The sequence below is a fragment of the Arachis hypogaea genome, chromosome 13 (assembly GCF_003086295.3).
Source record: "Arachis hypogaea cultivar Tifrunner chromosome 13, arahy.Tifrunner.gnm2.J5K5, whole genome shotgun sequence".
Lineage (NCBI taxonomy): Eukaryota > Viridiplantae > Streptophyta > Magnoliopsida > Fabales > Fabaceae > Arachis > Arachis hypogaea.
In genome coordinates this window covers 133,755,660-133,776,776 of record NC_092048.1, presented here as the reverse complement: position 1 = coordinate 133,776,776, position 21,117 = coordinate 133,755,660, and the positions used below count along the sequence as shown (strand labels likewise).

The 21,117-nt window shown below is 33.5% G+C and overlaps 2 protein-coding genes and 3 non-coding genes across 6 annotated transcripts; 3 read left to right on the top strand and 2 right to left on the bottom strand.

Moving 5' to 3' along the window:
- Positions 1-198: 198 nt before the first annotated feature.
- LOC112733763 (sucrose synthase 5) lies at positions 199-4,688 on the bottom strand. 2 transcript variants are annotated; one of them, XM_025782844.3, is made up of 15 exons: positions 4,382-4,688; positions 4,144-4,298; positions 3,872-4,064; positions 3,647-3,765; positions 3,329-3,545; positions 2,986-3,081; positions 2,731-2,904; positions 2,521-2,637; positions 2,247-2,413; positions 1,909-2,133; positions 1,240-1,806; positions 1,014-1,152; positions 802-899; positions 611-637; positions 199-521 (listed from the first exon to the last, which is right to left on the bottom strand). In XM_025782844.3, exons 1-15 carry the CDS (start codon positions 4,625-4,627, stop codon positions 506-508), a joined length of 2,556 nt encoding a protein of 851 aa, XP_025638629.1. In that variant the 5' UTR covers positions 4,628-4,688; the 3' UTR covers positions 199-505. The 2 variants fall into 2 exon arrangements, with proteins under 2 accessions (XP_025638629.1, XP_025638630.1); XM_025782845.3 differs by having other exon boundaries at positions 611-634.
- Positions 4,689-5,497: 809 nt separating this feature from the next.
- LOC112733761 (glutathione S-transferase F11) lies at positions 5,498-7,743 on the bottom strand. The gene is made up of 3 exons (XM_025782843.3): positions 7,551-7,743; positions 7,281-7,329; positions 5,498-7,120 (listed from the first exon to the last, which is right to left on the bottom strand). Exons 1-3 carry the CDS (start codon positions 7,695-7,697, stop codon positions 6,675-6,677), a joined length of 642 nt encoding a protein of 213 aa, XP_025638628.1. The 5' UTR covers positions 7,698-7,743; the 3' UTR covers positions 5,498-6,674.
- On the top strand, positions 5,801-5,902 carry LOC112739671 (small nucleolar RNA Z103). Its single transcript, XR_003170605.1, has one exon. It is a non-coding gene; the product is annotated as a small nucleolar RNA Z103 (small nucleolar RNA).
- LOC112739670 (small nucleolar RNA Z103) lies at positions 5,982-6,075 on the top strand. Its single transcript, XR_003170604.1, has one exon. It is a non-coding gene; the product is annotated as a small nucleolar RNA Z103 (small nucleolar RNA).
- Positions 7,744-9,005: 1,262 nt separating the features above from the next.
- On the top strand, positions 9,006-9,079 carry TRNAI-AAU (transfer RNA isoleucine (anticodon AAU)). The gene has a single exon. It is a non-coding gene; the product is annotated as a tRNA-Ile (tRNA).
- The last annotated feature ends 12,038 nt before the right edge of the window (positions 9,080-21,117 follow it).

Sequence of the window (21,117 nt, the reverse complement as noted above, 5' to 3'; positions counted from 1 at the left end):
GAAATTAAAGAACTTACCATCTTGATTAATTTTAAGTTAATTATTATTGCATATTAATTGTTTTAAAACTATAACATAACTAAAAAACTGTATTATTAGGGTAATTTAATTTTTCTGATGTATATAGAAATAGAGTTTGATAAGTTTTTCTGTTGCTCCATCCATTCATGTCATTCTCTTCCAACAACAAAGAACAAAGGCTCGAAAGTTAAATAATTCTTCTATTGAGTTTTCTCACACAAAGGCCAAAGCAAATTACTTGTCACAGAGAAGCAACTTTTATTGAAACAATTACAGAATATTATTTAATTATTAATAATTTTGTAATTTATATAATGTGTAAATTTATTATCTTATTTAATAATAATTAAAGTCTCTTTTTTATTTTATCAACTTTCGAGCTTAATTCAACAATTAAGCATTAGAAAGAAAGACAGACACCAACATCCAGCACCGTGACAAGAAGAAGCATTATGAAGCACCCTAGCAATTGCTCCACTTGCTGTTATGCTCCAAATAAGCTAAAACGAAGAAATAAATTATTGAGTTGATAAATAAAAGAAAATCATGAACTTTTCAAGGACTATATAGCTATTATTAAGTAACTTACCTTTGCAATTTGGACTGTGAACGTCTGCTATAGCAAAAACAAATAAACTATATGTTAGCTTGGATTAAATGAAAAATCAATTTCTCATAAAGACATTATACACATCTTGAAAGCAGAAATAATTCAAGTGAAGGAAAATTTTTTTCAGTTACTTCAGTGTGAAGCTTTGTGTGAGGTGCTGATTGTTATACCTAGTTCCTTGTTTCTTCATACTCTGCTGCTTTGGCACTGGTTGAGGTGGTGGAGGAGGTGGTGGAGGTATATCACTTGGAACCGGTATAGTCTTCACCTGTGACATTTAATTTGGGACATCAGAATTGATAGTCATTCTTGATCATAACATTATATTAACTATTAGTAATTATTATGGATGTGTTTCAAAGGACTAAGCAGATTGACTTACCAAATTTTTTAACATAAGATTGTAGAACATCTGAATGTATCTCTTCTTGGCCTCTTTTTGCTCATTATTCACTCTCCTCCAAAATGCATAAATGTTTCCCATATCTAGCAACTTGTTTGCATAGATCTTCCAGGTATAGCTACAAAACAAATTCATCAAATTTTTTAGATTATTATTTTACATGTAGGTGTATTATAAATGTTAAATTGGTGTGAGTCTTGTTTACCATTCGTCTATGCGCTGCAATCCGGCCGCAGAAACCTTGTCCCAATATGTTGAATCTACTTGGCATTTTTCAAAGAAATCAGCAATTTTGTTGCTTGATTCTTCTCCATTAAGGGGATCAATATGGAAGCCAGAGATCCCATCTACAATGATTTCAGCTGGACCTCCTTGGTTGGTTGCAAAAGTAGGCAAGCCACAGTTCATTGCTTCAATGACAGTAAGGCCAAATGCTTCATACAAAGCAGGCTGCACGAAAGCTCCTTTCGTATCAGCAATGAAGCGATAGAGCTCACCATTTCGATATCTATCCGTCTGTGCAGCTATCCATCTAAATTGACCCTTGAGTTGGTACTTTTCAATCAAATCATGCATCTTTCTTATTTCTGCCATTTCCTCCCTATCTTTGGATTTTGAAGGGTCAAAGAAGCCTCCTACTATGACAAGGTTCACCAGGTTTCTCAATCTCTGGTTCTTCCCATACCATTCGGCTAAGCCGGTTAAGTTCTTGACAACATCAAACCTTGCCATTGAGAATATGATTGGTTTTCTTCTGTTTTCTAGATACCCACTGTTTCCATAATAATTTCAGCATAAAAAATTTGTAATTAAGGAAGAATATAGTGATTATTATCTGAGCACTAACTATAACAAGTGGCAAGTAGTCACTTACATATGCTCTTTGTTATCAACTTTGCTATATAATAGTTCCTCAATGGCAGCATTAAATTTAGTGAGTCTTTTGTCTTTCTCTGTGTTAGGAAAATAGACAGATTGGTCTGCTCCAGGTGCAGCTATGTTGAACTTGGGATCAAATACATTTATACCTGAAACAACCCTGCAGAGCCCTGGGAGTGTAAATGCTGCATGACTTTCATATTGTCCAGGTCTATCTTTGCTGCAAAAAACAAAAACTTTTTGTCACAAACTTATGTGTATATATTCTTCTTGATCTTTGAGTTCTAAGCTGTATAAGTGAATTTTCTTTTAATTTTTAATATGGATGCTAACCTTCCTGCAATTTCCTGATAGGTGCTGGTTATGATGAAATCAGCCGCATTCATTGCTACTGTATCGGCCATGAATTGACTTGAGAAATGATACTTGGGGTCTAGTTCTTTCCACTTGACATCTGAATCTTCATACTTAGTTTTCTCTAAAGCATGCGCTATAGTTCCCTGGAATTCAAGCAACGACTTAAGGAAATTATTACATAATGTAATAAAGGACATCATTGAAATTAAAGAGAAGTTGTCAAGGACAACTTAGAATAAGGGATAGTGACCTGGGTTATCCCAAGTTTGTTAGCCATAAGAGAAGCTACCAAATTTCCATCAGTGTAATTTCCAATAATAAGATCCGGTTTCCCTTCCATGAAGTCTAGCACCTTGGCTGTGGCATCCTATCATCATGAACCAAAGAACTGGTTAGGTGGAAATTTCATCATAACAGAACCTCCCAGGTTAAGATTCATAAAAGATGTTGTTACACATGCCTGAGAAAACCTCTCAAGATAAGGATAAATATCAAAGCGAGAAACCCATTGACGCAAGACTCCATTATCAGTTTGGAAAGGCACGCGCAGAATGTTGGAGTGCTTGGTATCAATGATTGGTTCCAACTCTTGGTTGCATTTGGTTCCTTGAGCATTTGGTATGAGCCTTGTGACCTGTCAAGTTCAATAGTATATTTGGATGTGTGTTTTTAAAGATTAAGTTAGAAACGGATCACTTTTTTGTAAGAACCTTACCACAAGAATCTGAGGCTTCACATTTAGCCCTTGTTGCTTAATTCTCATAAGCAACTCTGCCTCCAGAGCTCTCACTTGATCCAATATGTAAACTACCTGTTCCAAATAGCAATAGAGCAAAGGTTATAGTTTACAAAAGTTGTTATCCATAAAAGCAATCCCAAAATTTTCACTTTGTTAACTTTTTTTTTTTTTTTTAGCTTCTTTTGTCAATAATTAGTATTTTTTAACATATGATAAAGTCATCAAAACTTGCTTAAATTTTTTCCTTTCAAGAACTTGTCAAATTATCATAAAATTTACAAACAAAGGCTTTTAAGTAACTAGAGTCAAGAACTGCTACCTGTCCACCAGTGTCTGGCAATCCAAGAACATCAGCTTGGCCAAAATAACCATGGATGGAAAGGATGACAACATTGAATATTGTGGGAACTCTGCTGAAGAACTTCTCAAGATTCACTGGATCTGGAGCTTGGAGCACTTCTGACAAAAATCCCATTGTCTCCTTCACTCTTCCTGCAGTGTCTCCCCATCCTTTCTCAAATCCCCATTCCTTAAGCCTGCATTCAACATTGGTATTGATTATTGAGTCAAAAATCATGTTCCTCCTATATAATATATCTAAGAATATAAAGGGGTTGTTCTATTCTGTTCTGTTTACCTTAGCTCAAAATCTTGGTAGGGAGCATCCATGGGAGTTGCTGAGAGATATGCATTAGCCACAATAAGTGCAAGCTGAATCTTTGCAGCAGTGTTCAGTCTCTCATTCAGCATCAGTTTCTGACAATTGTAAATGAAAAATTGGAAGATACATAAATGTCAAAAAAAAAGAAAAAGTATATGTTTTATGGATTTTAAAAGTTTATGTTGTTGTTCTGGCACCTACTTCTCCTTGATGATTCAGTGATAACAAGTAGTCCACTATAGGCTGTGTTTTTGACAAATTGCCACTAAACTTTGATGTTAAGAACTTTGAGACAAAATGGAGTCCATTTCCGATCGAAGATGGTAAGATTAAACGGGGAATGGGGAAATCATAAGCTCCAAAATCCGCTTCGAATGAGTTTTCATCGTTTGCCCTGTGACATAGACCCCAGTTAACCATCGAAACAACAGAGTTGGTCACATTATTGATAAAAAAGAAAAAAAAATTGATACCAATTTTCATCATAGACCCGTTCCTTGAATTTGAGGTAGTCAGTGGAGGTTATAGCCTCAACTTTAAGGTCCTCAGAGTTGACTCTGACATGTTCCCAAACTCCAGGACTTTGCCTCACAGCAAACGCGACATATGGTGGATGAACAACAGCTTCCTGCATGCATGTTTCAAAGTTCCAGAAAGCAATGAAAGGTGACTTGTAAAGCAAGTTACAAGAAGAAAAAGGAATAAGCTAACCTGTGTATGGCTCAATATAAAGCCAAGATTGCCCTCCAAGACATGATCCCTTTCAGTCTTGTCATCTATGACTTGCTCCATTTCCTCCATCAGGTGATGGAGTTTCATTATCCTTCTTCCCTTCTCTAAGTAATTGGCAAAGCACCTCTTCATATGGTACCTACTCTGCCTCAATGCATCCGGCATGTTCTCCGTTATGGAATTCGTGCGCTTCAACTTCGGTGCTGAAGAAGAAGCAGCAGCCATTTCAACAAATAAAACGATGTAAACTAAGGCTTAGAAATTGGTATCTATGTCTTTGGTTGCTGCTCTAATGAGATGTGTCGCACTTTATATATACATTGCTATTTGCTTGTGTAGGGATAACTTTTTTGGGTGAAATTGGCCCCACTAGAGGAGGTGTTGATTGGTGCAATAGTTGGAGAAAGAACATTTTTCCAACACAAACGTGAATATATTTTCTAGGATTATTTGGTATCATTCTTTTCTTCTTTATGTCTCTTTGTGTTGTTGTGCTATAGCCAAAACATGTTTTTGTTTGTGGGGGTGTGTAAGCATGCATGAGAGAAAAAGAATCTAGTAAACTCTCATGTCCAAGCCATTTACTTTCTTCTTGATCTTATGCAAACAAATGGATACCATATTTCATATCAATCATATTAATTATACACTAAAATCAACCATTAAAATTAATATACATTAAAATATATAATAAATATTAAAAATAAATTAAATTACATATATATTTATATATAAATATATGATAACTAATTTTGATGGTTAATTTTAATATACAAATAATATTTTTGTATTTTTGTAGTTGAGTCTCTTTCGAGATTTCCGTTGATCACATCTAGTATTAATTTTTATAAATTTTTGTATTTTTATAAAAAAAGAATTGGTTAGAATATTGTTTCAAATATTAATCAGGCTCCGGCCTGTTAGTTATGGGCTAAATCCAATAGCAGGCCGAAAAATGGCCCAATAGATCATTCTCCCTTAAACGACCCGCATCCACCTTTCAAAACCAGGGTTTATTGAAATTTAAAATTAGGGTTTTCGTCCGCCGCACTCTTCCCTCTATAAAATAAAACACTGCTCAAGCTTCTATCCTTCACTTTTCTTTACTCTTCTCAGTTCTCTCTCAAAGTATCAATCTTTCTATTAGTGTTCCTTTTAGGGTTCTGGGTTGGCATGTTTGTGCCGAATTACGCGTCAATTACTGATTACCATTGCCCTAATCGAGTTGGGCACTGAGTATGAGCTGACGCCACATCAATTCCTTCCTGCAATTTAATGTGCATTGTCAACCCATTGATTTTAGTTCCTATTGCAGAATGGGAAATTCTCTTCTTTTGTCAAATTTTATGTTTGCAAATTTGATTTTGAATCTAGGTATTGAATATTGAGAGAGTTGGAATTGAAATGATGACACTTTCCCCATATGATCGAAGTTGATTCTAACTTTGCTATATACATAAATTCAGTCTTCTGAATTTCCAAGCCAAAATTCTGATCTTCATACCAACTCAATTTTTTTTGTTTGATTAGGTTATATTTTTTATTTTTGTTTTCTATGCTAGGAACTATTTTTTAAATGATGGAAGTGATGATTATTTCCCCAGATGATCGACGCTGATATTACTGTGCGATTTTTTCTCGTTAGAGAAACCAAGCCAATTAATCTGATCCATCTTTTTAAATAAACAATTATTTACACACTTTAATTGTTGATATTAGATTTCAGTATATTGCTAATTATTTTATGTAGTGGAGGAATCAAACAAGGGTATTTGACACTAAAATCTTTTATATTTTGGTATATCTTAATACCCATAGAATTTATACTCCAGATACTATAAAAACATAAGTTTAATGCTTGGATTTTAAAATCAGTAGAATTCAAGTTTGGCTCTTCTGTAATATCAATATCATATCCAGAATTAGGATTTTTTGTTATTGTTATTTATTTATTTTTATCATTTTCAGTCTTTGATTTCATTGAACATCTTCTGTCCTTCGAAAAATCTAAAAGTACCTAACAAGTTAATTATGTAAGAAAATATTATAAATGAAAAAATAAATTAATTTCATAAGAAATTCTGCCAACATTTTTATTCTGTGCGCCAAATACATAGGAACACATCATCAAGGATCAAGCACATTTGACATTCAAACATGAAATTTCTGTTTTATATATTGCTGGACAAACACAATGATTTGGCACACACGAAAGCTTACATTATATAAAAACATAAGATATTTATTATTAATAAGTTTAAACATTTCGTAATTAATGAATCAAATTCTTCAATTTTTTCCAAGCTGGCCTGCTTGCTATTTTCTGCCACCAAGCATTAACATTGGTCCTCTGAGTGATCAAGTGGCCCAACTTGGCATCCTCAATGAGATGATCGATCCCCGGAAGGTGACTAAGATCGGCCAAAGTGAAGGTGTCTCCGGCGAGATAAGCGCTCTCTGAGAGCCTCTTGTCGTAGACATCAAGCACCTTCTCTAGCTTCTGCTCAGAGCTATGAGCCAAAGCCAAGTCCCCTGGCTGACCCATCTTTGGTAGGATCACAAGTTGAAGCATGAGAGTGAAACACAAATCATTGAAGTTGTGTGCTTCTACTTCAAGCCACTGGTCCACCAGTGCTCTCTCCTCTAAGGTTGTACCTAATAGATTAGGACCACTCTCTGCATGTTTTGCTGCGTAGTACTTTACTATTGCCCTTGACTCTGAATCCAAAATTAGAATTTAATTTAAGACATGGGAAATTAATGATGTGTTTGTTTCATATAATAACCTAAATCAGTAAAAAGGCTTTGTCAACTTAAAATAAAGGTCCAACTATAGAAATGATTTGAGAAAATAAGATCAAAGAATGAAGGAACATACCAAAGAGTCTGAAATCCCCGTCTTCCACAACTGGCACTTGACCAAAAGGCTGCAAAATAAAAAAGAACCACACTATTTATTTAGTATATACAGAAGAATCAATAACAACACAATAGCACGAGTAATTTCTTTTCTAAAAATTCTCCAAAATTATGGCTATTTATCTTCTAAAATGTATCATGTATATATAATTAAATGTCTCAATCTCCCATGACATGTTTATGTGAGTATAATGTAACACGATCTCTCAATTATATGTCGACTTATCACCTGTTTCAGAAGAAAATGAGGTTGCTTTTGCTCTCCGTGATCAAGGTCAACATGGACAATTTCAAAGTCAACCCCTTTCTCTAAGAGGCAAGCCAACACTCTCTGAGGGCAGGCTGCTGTTCTTGGACCATATACCTTCACCACCATTTTCTCTGTTTTTGTAGGCAAATTAAATTGTATATTAAGCTAATATGTCTTCAAAATCTTGGATGCCAGTGCTGAATATATAATGGATGGCCCTATTACTGCTTCTACGAGTTACATTCTCCAACCAACCTGGGGGTTAACACGTGATGACGTCCACATTCGTCCCCATTTTTATGAATTGTGTATATCAATTTAAAGGATTGAGATGTTCATAATTTATGTCATCTTAATTCAGTACTGTTATAATTCATTACTCTTAACTCGTAAATAATCACATACCAAATAGTTTACTTTTGTCTTTTAATGAATTGTAATGCTTTTAACCGGAACGTATAGCAAACGGTGATTAGATGTAAGTTATTTTTATTCAACGGCTTAAGCTTGATTAAAAGAATTGGTTTTCCGATAAATAATTTTTCACCAATAAAAATATTTGCCCACAATTACATCTACATGTCACGCATTCATGACAATTATTCTCACACAAATCAATTTTAGTTTTGTTACTGAAGCACACGCACGTCTAAAAATACAGTTCTTATTCATTACTTTGGTATTTAAATTGTTTCCAATTAATAAAATAAAAAATTCCTATTAATTGTTAAAAAGATATTAGATCAACATGGTGTTTGAGATGGGGGAAAATAATGTACGTATAGTGAAATTGTTGTGAATTTATATTTCATTCTAAGGTAATAGAATGACGAGTCAATAGTGTGTGTGGGTACAAATTTATGTCATCAAACTATTTTTCTTTGAAGAAAAAAAGCTTGAAGGGATATTATTATATTATATATGCATGTACATTTTGATCCACCGTTCCTTGTCTTACAATAATTATGTACTGCTTACCGGTGGTTGGGGATATGATGCATTGTTCTCTATGTGATTTGCATGATTTACTTTTTTTTCTCTGAATACTCTTGTTTTGTGATATTTATTTTGTTTTATTTTTGTAATGTGGAACAATTTAAAATTAGCTTTATTTTATAATTTTTAATTTAAATTGAATAATAATACTAATAAATTAACATACTGATGTAAAAGATAATTAGAACAATAATGCTTATTCTTGAAACTCTTAAGAATTTCTGTTTATTACTTTCAGTTAAACCCCACTTGCCATTTTATTGTCGTGGTTTGTGGTGATTCTGTTTTCCCGTACTTTTAATTAGCTATTGGATCACACAAGTAATTAAACAGATCCCTTTTACGTGGAATTTCTTAAAAATAAATTTAAAAACAATATTCAAAACTTTATTTAAATTAAACTGTAAATAACTTATTATAAAGTATTGTAAATCAACTGGCCTATTAGCTCAGTTGGTTAGAGCGTCATGCTAATAACGCGAAGGTCGCAGGTTCGAGACCTGCATGGGCCAATTTAAATGTTTTTGTATAAATTAGTGTTACCTTTATTTGTGCTTCACTATAATTTGTATAAACAAAATTATAGTTTTCGTTTGAGTTTTCAGTCCAACAAAGTCTTCAACTTTTTCTTCTTTTTTAATTTTCGACTCCTTAAAGAATACTTTATAACTACCAATAAACTTATATATTACCATAGTTATTATATTATCTTAAAAATTTCACGTGTAACTTTGTTAAATAGGCCAATTCCATAATACTACTATGAAGAGGGCTTATCATATTATCCTATAATTAATTGCAGTTTACATAAACAATTTTCTCTTGGTCATCACTATCAAAATAGTGGAATTCAAGTTTGGCTCTTCTGTTACAAATACAAATATCATATCCAGAATTAGGATTTTTTGTTATTGTTATTTATTTATTTTTATCATTTTCAGACTTTGATTCCATTGTACATTGAACATCCCTCAGTCCTTAAAATCTAAATGTACCTAAACGGTAAAGTTTGAAGTTATACCACAATGAAACAAGTTTAATTAAAAGTTATATATCAATGCAAGTTAATAATATAAATGAAGAAAAAATTCACTTTCACAAGAAATTCTGCCAACATTTTTATTCTATGAGCCAAATACATCGGAACACATCATCAAGTATCAAGCACATTTGGCATCCAAATATGAAATTTCTCTGTTTTATTTATTGCAAGACAAATCAATTTTGTGGATCATTATATTCTTGGCCGCTATGCTCATCTGTTTTTAACAAACACAATTGATTTGGCACACACAAAAGCTTACATTTTATAAAAACATAGGATATTTATTATTAATAAGTTTAAACATTTCGTAATTAATGAATCAAATTCTTCAAAATTTTCCAAGCTGGCCTGCTTGCTATTTTCTGCTACCAAGCATAAACATTGGTCTTCTATAGTGCTAGAAATGAGTCGAACTAGACCAAACTCGAACTCAACTCATAAAATTTAGACTTGACTCACGATTCGACTCATTAACATTCGAGCCTATTTCGTAAACTCAAGTTCGGTTCAATAAAAACTCACAAGCTGACTCGAGCTCACGAGTTAACTCGAATAATAGAAATATAATCTATAATTCTATATCAATAAATTATATTTTATATATATTAAAAAATATTCAAAGAAAGATAAATTTTATATATTATCTATCTATCAATTATAAATTTTTTATTAATATCCTATATCAAAATTATATATAAAAAATAACATAAAATTTTAAAAAATTAAAAGCAATAATATATATAAAATTATATATTACTATATTAATACGTATATGTTGAGTTTGAAAAACTTAAATTATTATGATGATCAAACATTATTAAAATATTAATTAAAAAATTATTATTTCAATATTAGCTTCCAATTATTTGGTTAATGTATTTGTTAGTGTGCAGATTTTGATTATTGGGCCAAAAGCATTTCAAACCCAAAAAACTATCAGCCTTGAATAAAGAAAATTTCATTCTAATTGGCTGAATTGTTTAATAGGACAACAAAGCTAATTGGACTGGAGAAACTAATACAAAGCCCAAGTCAATATTGTCCTGGCCTAACATCATCATAGATTTGAAATTGAAGAAGGAAAGAATGGAAGAGGAATGGTTCGGTTACCCACTCCATTAGTTAATGAAATTCAAATCTTAATTCAATTGAATGCATGCATAGGTAAGCGAAACTCAAAATTAAATTGAGTTAATAGTGCATTGAAAGCTTTCTCTCTTCTCTCTCCTATCTTTTATCCATTCGGTCACTTCAATCTTGAAAAGAAGCAAGTAAAACTTATCAGAAGAAGTCATCAAAAGTTATGAAAGAAGAAAAGCCTAGGATAAAGAAAAGCTATGAAAAAAGGAAGATCTGAATCAAGGCATGGAAGATCTTTGCCATTGAAGGAAAGATTTTTGAAGATGGCTTCAAGATCTTGATACCAAGAAAAGAAAGGATCTGTCTCGGTTAGAGAAGAAGATCTCAATTGCAAAAGTTCATTTTCATTTTTGTTTATCAAAGAAGGTAGATAGCCTCTGGAGCTACTGAGAGGAAGATGCAAAAATGGAAAACAAGAAGCTGTCCTGGGTCACAGATTCATCAAGGGTCAGAGTTTTTTCTTGGAGCCAAAGTCAAGATCAAGGGATCAGAGTGAAGGAACTTGATGAGAAGGGTTAAGAGAGGTACATGCATGTTAGTTTTGTTTTGTTTTTCCCTCTCTCTTCTCTTTGTCCGAGCCGTTGCTACTCTGAGTTGGAGAAGAAGGTGCTTGGTTGAACCGGTTTCAACCTTGGAAACTTCTCCTTCTATAATAAGGATGAATGGCCAAGGGTTGAGACAAAGAGAAAAAGTGAAAGCACAGAGTTCTCATAGCTACCTAAGCTTCCTGAGTTCTTCTCCTTCAAAGATGTTCATTTTGTTTTATTTTTCTTAGTTTTGTCTGTCTGAGTCTCATGGTGAAAAAAGGCAAACATGGTGAGGTTTGTAAGAAAAAGTCAGCGAGAGAAAAAATGCAGTGATCAAAATTAGAGAAGAAGCCATAGATGTCTCAGAGTTTCTTTGTACATCTTTCTGTTGTGTTTCATGATTATGTGGGGATTCTCTTGCAAGTTGGGTTAGTACTTTGCGATTGAAAGTTAGGTTTTGAGTCCTAGTCAAATTCAGATTGGTGTAAAATCTGGGTTTGTCCCTAATAGGATTGGGTAGATCCTAGGAAAAGAATTGGTGTTTGTAATCTTGTAAAAGATAGTGAAATTCCATCATCATTGTGATGGAGACTGGATGTAGGATGCATTGCACTTAGCAGCTGAACCAGGATACTTCTTGGTGTGATTCTCTCTTCTCTACTTCTTCTCTATTTCTGGTTCGCAGGAGACAGAATGAAAAATGTCTCTCAACTTGTTACGAGACAAAACAAAAATGTCTCTTAACTTGTTATGAGACAAAAAGTGAAAATATCTCCTAAAGTTCCTTTAAAAGTCAGAAAGTAATATTCAGCAAAAAGGGAGGCTAAGATTCAACCCCCCTTCTCTTAGCCACTGATTACCATCAATTGGTATCAGAGTTTGGTCTCAAAGAGATCAAGCTTTGCAGCTTGGAGAAAAGATCCTGATGGAGGTTAACAGTGGCTCAAATCTGGTGGCCTATACTCTGACAGAATGGCAGTCAAGTAACAAACCTCCATTCTTCAATGGGAAAAACTACAGCTACTGGAAAGAAAGAATGGAAATCTTTATTCAGTCTGTAGATTACAGGCTTTGGAAGATAATCCTGGAAGGTCTACAATTTTCAACCACCACTGGAGCTAATGAAGTGGTTGCTCCCAAGGTTGAGGCCGATTGGAATGAAGATGACAGAAAGAAAATAGAGTTCAATGCTAAAGTTGTCAACTTGCTCAACTGTGCGGTCAGCTTCGATGAATACCGACGAGTATCAAGATGCACAACAACAAAGAAAATCTGGGACAAACTTCAAGTCACTCATGAAGGCACAAACCAAGTCAAAAGATCCAGAATAGACATGCTGAACAGAGACTATGAAATATTCTCAATGAAGAAAGGAGAAACAATCGATGAAATATTTGAAAGATTCAACATTATCATCACTGGCTTGGATGCTATGGGAATCAGACATCCAGAATCTGTGCTTGTGAGGAGAATATTGAGATGTCTCACTAAAGAGTGAGAAACCAAGGCTAAAATAATAGCTGAGAGTAGTGGTATTGATGAAATGACATATGATGATCTGAGAGGAAACTTACTTGCTTTTGAAAACATTTATTTAAAGAGAGATACAAAAAAGAAAGGTGTTGCTCTCAAATCAATCACTGAATCTCTGGATGATGAATCCAGTGATAATTTATCTGACGATGATTTTATTTTATTTACTAAGAAATTCAGGAAAATGATGAAACTGAAGGAACGGAACAAAGGAGGCGGTTCAAGGAAACTAAAGAGGGATCTGAGCAAGGTGATCTACTACAACTGTAAAGAAACTGGACACTTCAAGTTTGATTGTCCAAAACTAAAGAAGGAGGAAAAATCGAAAAGAGAAAAGAGGAAAGGACTCATGGCATCATGGGAAGACTTGGAGAATGATTCGGATGAAGAAGAGAAAACTGAAACCAAGTCCCAAACCTGTCTCATGGTTGACATAGTAAACGAGGTAATATTTCCTGAATCTTCAACTGAAGACCTTCATCTTATGATAGATCATCTCAATGGAAAAATCAGATGCTTCTTAGATGAAAACTATGATCTTGAATCTCAAGTTACCATTTTAAAAGTAGAAAATAGTTTTCTCAAAGATAAATTAAGGGAAGCCGAAACTGCTGTTGATCTTGTTGAAGAAAATAAGCGGTTGAAAGCTGAACTTAAGAGCTGTGAATTTCATCATTCTGTGATTGCAAATCTAAACTATTTTGAGGAAAATGAGTGGCTACATAAAGAGGTAAAAATACTTAAAGAGGATTTAGCCAGCTTTGCTCAAAGTTCTAAAAATTTAAATAAACTCTTGACTAGTCAAAAATCTCTTTATGATAAAGTTGGTTTGGGTTTTTACAAATCTAAAAAATTTATTAAAAAATTTTCTTTTACCAATATGGCATCCTCTTCGGATGACATAAGGTTTCAAAACCAAACAAGTTTTAAAAAAATAGCAACTCAAAAATTTTGTAGATTATGCAATCGAAATGGACATTTTCCTATTCAGTACTTCATAAGTGAATGGATGATTGGAGATAAAGTTTACAAGATTGTTTATGATTATAATGGTTTGGGACAAAAGAGATGGTTTGACATTAAAGGATCCAAAAAGATTTGGATACCTAAGGTCACTTAAGTGTTTTTGTAGGTTTGCCTAGCATCCAAGAGAAAAGACAACATGCGGTACATGGATAGTGGGTGCTCTAGGCATATGACTAGAAAGTCAACATTCTTCATCAAGCTTGATGAGTATGATGGAGGTTTTGTTACTTTCGGTGACAATGAAAAGGGAAAGATAGTGGCCATAGGTAAAGTGGGTAAGAACTTCTCTTTTTTCATTAATGATGTTTTGCTTGTTGACGGATTAAAGCACAATCTACTAAGCATTAGCCAATTGTGTAATCTTGGATATTTGGTTATTTTTATAAAATTGGATTGCTTGGTTATTTGTGAAAAATCTGGTGATATTTTGTTTGAAGCAAAAAGATGCAATAATGTGTATGGATTAACTCTAGAGGATTTAAAGGATCAAAATGTAACTTGTTTTACCTCTCTTGAATCTGAAAAATGGCTTTGGCATAAGAAATTAGGACATGCAACTATGTGTAATTTCTAAGCTTGTTAAAAAAAATTTATTTAGAAGAATTCCAAACATTAAATTTGATAAAGATATTACTTGTGATGCTTGTCAACTAGGCAAACAAGTAAGATCATCTTTTAAACCCAAAGATAGAATTTTCACTAAAAGGCTATTGGAAATGTTACATATTAATCTATTTGGTCCTACTAGAATACAAAGTTTGGGAGGAAAACATTATGGTTTGGTAATGGTGGATGATTACTCTAGATTTGGTTGGGTTCTTTTCTTAGCTCACAAATATGATGCGTTCTATGATTTTTCTTCTCTTTGTAAAAAGATCTAAAATGAAAGAGATTTAAAAATTGCCTGCTTGAGAAGTGATCATGAAAATGAGTTTGAAATCAAGATTTTGAAAACGTTGTGATGAATTTGGAATAGCATATAACTTTTTATGCTCAAGAACACCTCAACAAAATGGGGTTGTTGAAAGAAGGAATAGAAGCCTTCAAAAAATGACTAGGGCTATGCTTTGTGAAAATAATATTCCAAAGTTTTTGTGGGTTGAAGCTGCAAACACAACTTGTTATATTTTAAATAGAATCATCATTAGAAAAGGTTTAAAGAAAACTCCATATGAGTTTTGGAAAGGAACCCACTACTTAATCTTAAGTATTTTCATATTTTTGGATGCAAATATTTTGTACTTAACAATAAAGAAAATCTTAGAAAATTTGATCCAAAATCTTATGAAGAAATGTTTGTCGGATGCTCCACCACTAACAAAGCTTTTAGAGTTTACCTCAAAGAACATAGAATAATAGAAAAATCCATACATGTGTCTTTTTGTGATTCTAACTCTATTCCAAGTGTTGTGTTAGATGATGATGCAGGTAGTGAAACTGATGTGAATCAACAAGTCAGTCAAGAAAATTCAAAGTCTGTCCCAGCTATTGAATCTGTCTGTCCAGAATCGTCTCTTCAGAATGAAGGAGACATTTCTGTTTTGTCTCCTGAACAAGTCAGAGAATCCAGAACAGAGTTGCCTACTGAAACTCATCAAGATAGAACCTTTCCTCAAAGGCCACATGAATGAAAAATTTTTGAAGGGTTACCCTCATGAATTTATCATTGGTCATCTTTCACAAGGCATAACCACTAGATCCTCAAGCAAGAAGCAAATAGAACTAAGCAATGTTGCCTTCCTGTCCTAAATGGAACCTCTCAATATGAAGCAAGCTCTTGAAGACCCCTCATGGGTTAAAATGATGGAAGAAGAGCTAGCACAATTTGAAAAGAATAAGATTTGGACCAGTGTACCAAATCCAAATGGTAAAAAGGTAACCGGTACAAAATGGATTTTCAAAAATAAATTGGGTAAGGATGGTAGTGTTGTTCGTAACAAGGTTAAACTAGTGGCCCAAGGTTACGATCAAGAGGAAGGTATAGATTTTGATGAGTCATTTACTCCAGTTACAAGAATGGAAGCAATTAGGTTGCTTCTTGCCTATGCTGCTCACAAGGGTTTTAAAATGTTTCAAATGGATGTCAAATGTGCTTTTCTTAATGGTTTTATAGATAGAGAAGTATTTGTGGCTCAACCCCCCAGTTTTGAAAGCAAAGAGTTTTCAAATCATGTTTTTAAACTCTCAAAGGATCTTTATGGCATTAGGCATGCTCCAAGAGCTTGGTATGAAAGGCTTAGTGTCTTCTTGTTGGAAAATAATTTTCAAAGGGGTACCACCGATACTAATTTGTTTATAAAAGAATCTAATGATGATATTTTGCTTGTTCAAGTTTATGTGGATGATATTGTGTTTGGATCGGCCAATGAATCCTTGTGTGAAGAGTTTGGAAAACTAATGACTAGTGAGTTTGAAATGAGTTTGATGGGAGAATTAACTTTTTTTCTTGGTCTTTAAATCAAACAAACTCCTAGTGATATTTTTATTCACCAAAAAAAATATGCCAAAGAGTTAATCAAGAAATTTAGCCTAGAAAACTCCAAACCAATGGGAACTCCTATGCATCCAAACACTAAAATTGACAAAGATGAAAAAGTCAAAGATGCGGATGAAACAAAGTATAGGGTGTATGTTCTAGATTTCAATCTCACCCAAAAGAATCCCATCTTTCAGCCGTCAAAAGAATCATTAGATACATTAAGGGCACATGTGATTTTGGCTTGTGGTATCCTAAATATAATGAGTTTGGTGCAATAGGATTTTGTGATGCAGATTACGCGGGAGACCGAGTGGATAGAAGAAGCACGTCCGGAATGTGTTGCTTTCTTGGAAGTTCACTTAACATGTGGTCTAGCAAGAAGCAAGCCACTGTTGCTTTATCCACAGCTGAAGTCGAATATATCTCTGCAGCTGCTTGTTGCTCTCAACTTTTATGGTTTAAAACTCAATTGGAAGATTACAAATTAAAAATCAATAGTATACCTTTATTTTGTGATAATATGAGTGTAATAAACATTTCAAAAAATTCTGTACTGCACTCTAAAACCAAGCACATTGAGGTTCGATATCACTTTATTAGGGAACATGTGCAAAATGGTACTATTGATATCCAATTTGTAAAATCTGAAGAGCAACTTGCTGATATTTTCACTAAACCTCTATGTGAAGACAGATTTTGTTCATTAAGAAACAGTTTAGGGATGATGGATTTAAGTTCTGTTGAAAAAATGTGATTTTTATGCCTCTGTGTGTTTTTGTCTCATAGGCACCAGGGAGACAAATCTGGGCAAATGATAAACTCTTTAAAGGAAGACTTGTATAAAGCCCAGGAAATTTGTGGATTAAAAATGAAGAACGGTGCCCTATTGCCTAGCATGTTGTAACCACCTTTTGGGCCTATGTAAGATAAAGTTTGTCCACATGATATAGGCTCATTATCTTTAAATCATAAAACTCTTTTAATTTTTGAAATTAATTTTTTAACATGCCATCACTTTACTCCATTTTAAGTCATGTCAGTTTTAATCTTTTGTCATTCCTCATGACTTCTATTTTCAGTTTTCAAGTTTTTAAAAAATTCAAATTAATTTTTGAAAACCGTTTTCATTAATGATTTTGCTTTAAAAGAGAAGGTTTGTTCCTAACATTAATGACAGTTCTTTTACTCCTAAAAGGCGAATCATATCAAAGGGTAGATGTTTGTGATACCCTTGTTCTTTATACTATTTTGAACTCCATTCCCATATCTTTAGCTTACTTTATGATTCGTCATATGCGGGACTGTGTTCGTAGTGACAAGAAATCTAATCTGCCATATGGTATGTTCCTGACATGTATTTTTGAGCATTTTAATGTGGATCTCAGTAATGAGCCAGTTGAGAATAGGGTCTCTACAATTAAAGGTGGAGGAGTTTCCAAATCTGCAAAAGAAAAAAAGACTAAGAGTTCAAAGGCATCCGTATTCTCTGAAAGTGAAGATGAAAGTCTTCCTCCTAATTCTTCTAACAAGTCTCGATTTTCAGAAACCATAAAAGATGTCCTCGTGGAGTTCTCCAATATGTCCAAGTGTCCAACATGATGGTCAAGTCCTATAAAGAGGCTCGAAAGCAAGCCTATGAGAATAAAAAAGCCTGAACAAAATGCAGTGAAAGGGTAAAATTGCTTATTAAGAGTTTGGAGACTACTGATAAGGACACAACTCATTCTGAAGGAGACAAAGATCTTCTTGACTCTAATATCAATCTATCTGATGCCTAAAGATTTGATCTCTACTACTTATGCCACTAGACATAATTTATTTTGATTTAGTTTCATTTGAACTGTTTCATTTTAGGATGACTGTACTTAATCACTTTGATACTTTGTTTATGTTTTAATATTTATGTTATGAACTGCATTGCTTTTCTTTTCATCTATTTTGTTTGCAGGTTCCCTCCTTGATGACAAAAGAGGGAGGAAAAGATTAAAAAGGGGTTGAATTGAAAATAGAATTGGGACAGCCAGTTGCTCTAATTCTTTTGTTCTGTTTTTGAACCCTTTGTTTCTGATCTAATCAAATTTTATGCTCTGTTTGATTATTATTTCATGCTCTGTTTTGTCTGTTGGATGCATTAGTCTATGCTCTATTATAGTGGCTGGTTGCATTGATCTATTTTTCTTGTTTTGAATCTACTATTTTGAGTAGCTTGTTAAGTGGATTTATAAACTTGAGCCTTGATTCATTTTGATTAAAGTGCTTGCTCAAGTACAAATATTTTTTGATAGAATGGCTCTATTTTTCTTAGGTTCCATGTTTTGAAAATATGAAATTTTCTGGAACTGTTTGAGCATGCATCCATAAATATTGATGGATAATTAGGCACATATTTAAGAGGGAGCAATTTGATCAATTGAAAGGGGAAAATTCGGCCAAATCATCAAGGGAGTTTTCTAATCCTATTCCTAATTCTTTTCAATTTATTTTTAATAATGTTTGCCATCAAAGAGAAAATTGTTGAGTTTGAAAAATTTAAATTATTATGATGATCAAACATTATTAAAATATTAATTAAAAATTTGTTATGTGTGAATAAATTGGTTTTTTTCGGTAAGTTAAACCATGTTTATACAAAATTCCAAAATAGCTATAGCGCGGAATCAAATATCATATATATATATATATATATATATATATATATATATATATATATATATATATATATATATATATAAAATTGTGATTTTACATACATAAAATATCTTATAACTCACTAATATTATATTGTCATGGAAATTTTAAGTGTAACTTTGTTAGATAGGCTAATTCCAGAATACTACTGTGAAGAGAATTTATCAGATTTTCTACAATTAATTACAATTTACATAGACAATTTTCTCTTGGTCATCACTATCGAAATAGCGATTACAATTATATTCAGAAAGAAGTACATCAGAGTTTCAAGACCATGTGACCCAACATGAAAATAGCCTCTAACATTCACCCTAGCTGCTAAAATCAAAGTTTAGGCGTTTGATTAATGCTAAAGACAATACAGCAAATTTAACACAGCCAAAAAAGCTATAATATTTTTTCTATTTTTTTTCCAATACTTACACATCTATTGATGGAATATGAGATATTTTCTTCCAGTCAGTACCTACTTCTCTTCTACACTTTTTTGCTAAGTCAGGACAGTGATGTATCCTCAAAAGTTTAACATTTCCTGGCAATCCATTTTTGGGCAATGAGTTTAGTTTTGTGCATTCTTCAATCACCAACTCATTTAGCATACTCAAGTTTTTCATCTCTGGAAGGTGCTTTAGCTCTGGGCAAGAAATAATGTGAAGCTTCTCCAACTTTGGTAAATCACCATTAGCAAATCCAAACCAAGTTTCCAAATCAAGCATAAAGGAAACATACAATGTGCAAAGTGATGGAAAACCAACTTTGACCTTTCCATGTCCATAGAAACTTTCATAAATATCATTCACCCCAGTAACTACAGAGATTCTAAGGCTCCTTAGAGAAGGTAATACGCCAAACTCTGGAAGCTGTTCACAGACACATTCCTCCAAAGTAATTGAGCTAAGATTATTGAATGAAGGATCTGAAATCCATCTTGGGAATGTGGAGTTAAGGTATCCATAAATCTCCAAAAGTTGCAAATTGTGATGAGGCTGAAGGAACTCAATGACATCAAAGTTAACATCAACATCAAGGATATCTGACTCAGACCAACATAGCCTCAACCAAGTTAAATGTTTCTTGAGATACAATCTTGCTTGTTGAGCCTCATCACAAGATGTCACATTTTCAAGCTGTCGAATGCATAGCTTTCCACGAAGGTTGTTCAGATCCTTCAACTCAATGATCTTGCATCCGTTCTGCCTATTGACAACGAAGTCCTCGAAAGTTTGGAGAGAAACCAATCTTCCAATGTATGGAGGAACAAATTCAAAACACATGCCAGAGTCTGTACAAAAGTGGCGCAAATTTACCATTTTGTACAAATTCTTGGGAAGGCTTGTGATGTAAGTTTGAAGAATCTTCAATGTCTGAAGGCGAAGCAGATTAGTGAGCGAATCAGGCAACTCTTTAAGAGGATTGTTAGAGAGATCAAGGTATCTTAGATGTAACAATCCACAAATGTACTCAGGGACAATACAAAAACCAATTCCATACAGAATCAACACCCTCAAATTAGTTAATTTGAGAAAAACCATTGAGGGTAACATGACCTTGTCACAGTAGTGGTGATCCTCAAGAAGTGTGTTGGAAGAATAGTTATAGTTTTGGCTAAACACAAAGAAAGATCGAAAAACATTAGAATTTGGGAGGTTAGAAACTGTTTCCATTTGTGATTCAGAAAAACATGGCATGCACACATGATGCTCATGTTGTGGGAGATTATCATTATCAGTGCCACCATTTGAATTGTCAAAGCAGAAAAACCCTTTTGGTACAATTGGGAATTGATGATTGAACTGGTTTTCTATATCACCCCTTTGCAAAAGACCATCAAAATAGTGAGATGCTTCATCCTCCAAGCTTGTTCCATGTGTCTGCTGAACAAATCCCTCTGCTATCCACAACAACAAAATTGTTTCCTTATTGGGTCTCGAAGGAAAATTTGTAGAAGCAAAGTTGTAAAATTCAACACACTGTTTAAGATACCATGGAAACCCTAAATCCTTCCAACAAGGTGGGAGCTTTAGGTCCTTGAATGGAGCAGAACACTGAAGAAAACCAAAACCCCTTCTCAAAGAAGAAAAACTTAAGGAAGTACAATAATTACACCTC